We start from the raw sequence: 6056 nt of genomic DNA, 5'->3' as shown, positions 1-6056 counted from the left end.
AGAGTCGGTGCAGCACATCCTCGGGTGAGGACAGAAAAAGAGCAGTGTACATGTATGTACAGACACACAGACATGTCTGCCTGTACATCTAATCTGGTGCCCTTGTCGGACGCACTTGGAGAAGAAGCCAGAAAACAGAAAAGCTTTCTTGACCGGCGTGTGAAAAAGCCACTTTTCCAAAACCACCTCCTCCCGCTTGGCTTTAGCTTCAAAGGAAGAAGTCAGCAGAGCGCCGCTCGCCCGTCTGGCTTCCTGTGCACGTGCGGCCTGGCCGCCGCGTAAACGTCTGCGGACACCTCCGACGGCGCAGGCAGGCGGGACAGGAGCCGGGCTGGGACCTGCCTCCTGTTCCTGGCCCGTGACCCCGAGCCAAGGACATGCCCTCCCCGACCGACCCCCGACATTCTCGTTCACAAGGTGTGGTCGCCATGAGGCCGTCCCTCGGCTGCCGTCAGAACTGGGTCACGCACTGCTGACCCGAGGGCCTGCGGGGTAGCGTCCCAGAGTCCCGGGAAGGGGCTCGCCCGGGAAAAGGCCGCGACTTAAACACCTACTAGCGCATCTGACCAGGAGAGGTCTTGGCAGCCACTAGGGTGACCGTCTGTCCCCGCCTGCCCGGCCCCGCAGACCCCCAGGCAGCCAGGACCAGGGCCACATCCCGCCTCGGGCCCAGGCCGCGACCTCCCTCCCAGCTCGCCCCTACCGTGTCCTGGGCCAGCTCAGCGCAGATCACGGAGGCCTCCCTGGCGCTCAGAGAAGAGCCTGGGTCGTCTTCACCCGCCCCTGGCTGCCCTCGTGAAGACGGAAGGCGGCCGGGCTCCAGTGGGAAGGGGCCAGCGGCCAGGGTCCCCAGCGGCCCAGCCTCCGGGGCAGCCCATGCAGGCGGGTGGGTGCTTCCTCCAGGGGCTCTGCAGGAGCGTGCGGCTCCCACAGGCAGGCTCATTGTTAAGTCACTGCTGGGTGGTCGCTGTGGCTGCCTCGCCCTGCACCCAGGGCCGGCCCAGTGAGCAACCAGGGTGCCGGTGGGACTGGGCGGAAACGGATCGTCCCTATCACTTCAGACCCCACGGACCTCCAGGTCGCCATTATCCTCCTGGTCCTTAGCTCTGTGGGTCCTTGTAACCCCCTCCCCATCTGACCCACTCCCAGCCCTCACCACCCTTCAAACCCTCTCACGGCACCCTCCGGACCTCCCTACCCGGGACCTCCGTTCCCCTCGCTCCTCCCTGCAGGCCTCAACTTCCTTGTCAGGAACACTGAACATTCCGCTCCAGCCTCAAGCCACACAACCCGGGACTGCTCACAGGCCTGCTGCGCCTCTGCATTTACCGGCACCTCCTAGTGCCTGGTACCCCGTCATCCAGCTGCAAGCGTCTGGTCACGCCGATTCCCCTACACAGGCAACGGCGGTGGCAAGGGGACGGGGCAATGGGGAACGCAAGGCCTCGAGCCTCGTGATTTGTAACATGCCTGGCATGGGTACTGCCTGGGTTGGTTTACAAAGCCACCTCGCACACATGCCCTCCACAGCAATCCACACTCTCATCTGCCTACCCACCAATCACCTCCCTCCTACCCTCCTCCAACTTCCTCCTCTCCAAGAGGATGCCCCTTCTGCTCAGCACCGCCCTCCAGCACAGGCCCAGGTAAGACAGGTGAGTGGTCTGTCATCCTCTGCCCTACCCCCGCCAGCTTCAGGCCACAGTCCCTGACGAACAGGTGGTATCAGCAATGCCGGAAGGACAGAAAGAGAGGCTGCTGTGGGGCTTCTGGGAAAGGTCTCCTCGCCCTTCAGAAGAGAACCAGTGACAAGACAACCCCCTTTTTGGCTCTGGAGACCGCCTTGTCTGGATGTAGTTTCTGAGGCTGCTAACATCTTCCTTGAAGGAAGAGGGGAGAGGGCTTCAGTTGGAGCCCTTGCTGGGTGGGCAGATGGAAGAAAACTACATCCCATGTAATATACTGTTACATTGGTTTTCATCCTGTGCCAGGGGCCCTACCTCTGCGCTTCCAACCATGTGTGTGTAAGCCCAGGGCAGTGGTCGGCAAACTGCGGCCCCTTGAGTGTGGCTCTTCCACAAAATGCCACGTACGGGCGCACACCTACAGTGTGATTGAAACTTCGTGGCCACACTCAAGGGGCCAAAGAGCCGCATGTGGCTCGCGAGCCGCAGTTTGCTGACCACTGGCCCAGGGGATTCTGATTCCATCAAAACCTAAGAGGCCCTAGCTTGAAAGCCCACAACTATGAACGTTCTCCACCTGTAACTCATCTTAGGAAAATCATTTAAATGTTATAGAATCCACCTGTTTGTCTGTGAAGAGGGGAATGTTTGCCCAATGGCCTTATGGGAGGGTGTAGGGGTGAGGATTAACGATGAAGACTGAATATGGGCGTGCCGGAAAACGATACTCCCTATCTCACCTCCAGGTTTATAGGAGACGAAGGACCAGTGACACGTGGGGTGAAGGGGCTCCTGCAATCTCAGCCTTTTTCTATTGCTGCCTGTGGCTTACGCAGACATGAAGGCAAGCACAGTGGGGTGGGGAGGGGCCGGCTGGCTTCGTGTGGAGATTAACTGAATATTAATTGTAGGTCGATGCCATCTCTCTTGGGCTGCCGGGAGCCACTGAGCTTCCACTCGTCTCAGGATGGTGGCATTACTTGAATTGGTTGCCCTCAGTTACCGTGGTCACATGGTTTGTTACCAGGTTAACGGTTACCAGATTACTAGTTACCAGTTACCTGGTTACCAGATTACTGGTTACCAGTTTACCTCATTGCCAGTTACCAGATCACTGGTTACCTGATACCAGGTTAACGGTTTTAGCTGGTTACTGGTTACCAGGTAACTGGTTACCAGGTAACTGGTTACCAGCTACCAGGTTAATGGTTACCATGTTACTGGTTACCGGGTTACCTCATTACCTGTTACCAGATCACTGGTTACTAGTTACCTGTGGAAACGCCTAGAAAGTTAAAAGCAATCTTGCTGAGAAAGACGAGATTTAGACTGCTGACCCTGAGAAGGCATAGAGCCCTGCCAAGGACTCCTTGAGGTTCGTTTGGGCCCAAATTCGACTTCAGAGTCTAGCGGCCACTGTTTGCAAAGGCCCCCCACGCAGGATGCACACGGGAGGGGAAGCTGGACTGGGCGGCCAGCCTCTACACTGTGTCCTGCTGAGCCCACCTTCTGCAGGAGAGCCCGGAACCCTGGTTCCACCAATGGGCTGAGACCTGCCCCAGCCCATCAGAGCTGAACAACTATCTGCATTTGCATCTTTACTGAGCAGACCAATCAGAGCAGCTCCATAACCACCATGATCCCAACCAATCGGGACAGTGCTAACTTGACCAATCACGCTGTGCAAATGTGAGTTCCTCACTTGCATAAAAATAGACCAATCAGGAGCTGGGGCAGCACTTTCTCTGTGAAAGGCGGCCTCCCCTTGGCCTCCTGGAGCACACTATGGTTGCCATTGGAGGCCATTTCCGGTTTGCAAGCTGTTTACCTGCATAAGGTCTCTCCTTTTTACTGCACCCAGGCTGGGGCCTCCTGTTAGCACTGGGGTGGTGTCAGGATGAGAGCCCCCAGTCCTTTGTACCAAATGCCTTTCACTGGCGAACACTCCCAGGAAATGCCTGCACGTGCAGCAGCAGCAGCACTTCCCCTGGCATTTAAAAAAGAAAAACAGAAGCGCGTGTGCCACTGGGGCTCACAAAGCTGGTACAGTTGGGAGTTCCCAGGCCTTCGGGCACGCAGGTGGCCTGACCTCACCACGGAAGGAAACGCAACTTCAGCGCTTAACTTCCGGAATGTGAGCTTCCGCTCCGGTGGTGGCCACGCCGCATCCACAGTCCAGAGGCCGGACTTCCGCCTCCGGCCCGGAACCCCGCCCAGCATGACGTTGCACGGGCCAGTTTGAGTCTCCTCAGCGCTTGTAGTTCCTGAACTTTGACCGCCAGTACGCATGCGTAGTCCCGTTGAATGGGGTGCGTCCTTATCCTCGCGGCGGCCGCAGGAGCGGCGGCAGTGGTCCTAGCCCTGCGGCTGTGGCTCGTGCTTCATTCCCGGGTTGTTGTTCCCCGGGAATCTGTCAGTCTTATGGCGGTGGCCGGGTCCGGTAAGTACAGGGCGGGACCACAAACCCCAGAGTGCACTGCGACGGCGCCCCTGGGTCTCCTTCGCGCTTTGTGCGCACAGCATACTGGGAGTTGTAGTTTCGTTGCGTCACCGGAACCAGCTCCCAGCCAGGCAATATGCAGCTGGGCTGACGCTTCCGCGCTGCGACTTTAATGACAAATGAGTACCTCGCACCGGTCAGTAATTAAGCCTCTCCGCAGCGTGTAGCCTTCTAATAAATAATTAGTGAACAGAGAGGACGCCGAAGCCTTTTGATGCTGACCTGCAATTTCCCTGAGGAATAAACTGCTGGTTTGCGTGATTAATCTAGGCATTTGGTGTTTCCATTAGGAATCATGATAGATGAGACGCTGTGAATTGTCATTTTTATAAACATACCAACCCCACGAGGAGGGAACAGTTGCGTAGCACCCGTGGGGCAGCTGTCACAGCCGCCCGGCCGTCCTGCCCGGGGACACATGTAAATGGGCCCCGGCCCCGCCAGGCGCTGACGATTCTGAATGACAGCTCCGCAGAGAGGCACCTCACACACTGTACATTTAGGAGTAGAATCTGCGAGGGCTGGTTTTATTTTCATACATTTGTCCTCCGCCCCATGACAGTCGTATTCACACCAGAGGCTCCGGTTACTGTTTCCAGTGGTTCCTCCTGCTGTTGAGAGCGCACAGGCTGTCACATTAGTGTCACACTGTCCAACGGGCGCGTCCCTCGCGGCCTCTCACCCCAGGCCTTCCCCCTCTGCAGGCGGGCACACCACTGAGCTGCTGCGGCTGCTGGGGCACCTGTCCGCCGCCTACTCTCCCAGACACTACGTCATCGCCGACACGGACCAGATCAGCGCCCGGAAGATACATGCTTTTGAACTCGGTCGCGCCGATAGGGACCCCAGTGGCATGGTAAGTGATCAAGTCTCTTTCTAAGGCAGTTTCAAATGGCATACGGAGTTTAGTTTTTTAACCATCAGGGCACGCCAGTTATGGTGCAGGTGGGGGAGGAGGAGGAGGGGCAAAGGGTGACATGCAGACTCTCGCCTGAGCTGCCAGAATAATGGAGCTGCCCTCCTGTCCGCGCGGAGGGGCAGGACGGCCGCGACCACCCCTGCAGGACGGGGATCCGGGCCTGACGTTCAGGCGGGGAGCCCGGTCTGGGATGTGAATGTTGGAGTCGTCGGCGTGTATAAGACGGTCCTTAACATGAGGAGGTGGGTGAGCTCACCCAGGGACGCGGGTGTGAAGGCAGAAGAGCAGGCAGCCGGAGCCCCGGGCACTGCCTTTCCCCGGAGGGGTGACCAACGGTCAGGTCAGCCGTCACCTCCTCTTCTCCCCTCGCCTCCGGGCAGAGGCTGGCCCCTCCCTTCTCAGGTTCCTCCTGGCCGGGCCAGGAGGGCTTCCCTTCTTCCCAGTTCAGACAAACGCACACACGCACACACGTGTGTTTCTTACAGCAGTTAGTCTGTCTGTGGCAGGAGGGTGTTCAGGTTTGTCTATGTCACCAACCAAGACCAAAGTGGAAAGGTGGGACCCCCTGTCACCCCCAGCCCCGCTCCCTGACACACACGGCCTTGGAACTCAGCGCTAGGGATTCTGTGCGCATCACTGCATGGACGGGGAGGGCAAGTGGACAGTGTCCAGGTCAGGGGTTTGGGGGGCTGGCTCCCGGGGGCGGCATGGGCCACCTGCCCTTTTAAACAGGCCGTGGGTTGCTGTGTTGCAAGGAGGCTGGGGGACAAGGGGGAGACGGTGGGGGCCGTGGGAGCCTTCCCGGCAGAGCTAGCGCGGCCCCGTGGGGACGGCGCGGGGCAGTGGGCGGGTCTGATCTGAAAGGAGAGGAGATGGAATTTCCCACAGACAGACCGGGTGTGGGATGGGAAGGGGAGAGACGGGGCAGAGCTCCCGGCCTGTGGTCGGAGCG

General features: G+C 58.7%; 2 protein-coding genes across 3 annotated transcripts in view; one reads left to right on the top strand and one right to left on the bottom strand.

The window, feature by feature from the left end:
- Positions 1–6056, bottom strand: part of LOC102751799 (transmembrane protein 56) — a 41210-nt gene that overhangs the window by 34865 nt on the left and 289 nt on the right. Inside the window, exon 1 of one of the 2 annotated variants that reach the window (XM_015563384.1) lies at positions 3514–3618. The exons of the other annotated variant lie outside the window; for it this stretch is intronic. The gene's annotated coding sequence lies outside the window, so the exon portion shown is untranslated. Of the gene's footprint in view, positions 1–3513; positions 3619–6056 lie in introns of those variants that run through there. 2 annotated transcript variants of the gene reach the window in all.
- The window catches only part of ALG14 (ALG14, UDP-N-acetylglucosaminyltransferase subunit), a 12267-nt gene continuing 10059 nt past the window's right edge, over positions 3849–6056 (top strand). Inside the window, 2 exon segments of the mRNA XM_006762921.2 lie at positions 3849–4125; positions 4890–5041. Coding sequence (XP_006762984.1) covers positions 3990–4125; positions 4890–5041 — 288 coding nt within the window. The 5' untranslated portion in view covers positions 3849–3989.

The sequence above is a fragment of the Myotis davidii genome, unplaced genomic scaffold, assembly GCF_000327345.1.
Source record: "Myotis davidii unplaced genomic scaffold, ASM32734v1 scaffold217, whole genome shotgun sequence".
NCBI classification, from domain to species: domain Eukaryota; kingdom Metazoa; phylum Chordata; class Mammalia; order Chiroptera; family Vespertilionidae; genus Myotis; species Myotis davidii.
Note: the sequence above shows the minus strand (reverse complement) of the source record. Positions and strands in the feature narration are given on the sequence as shown.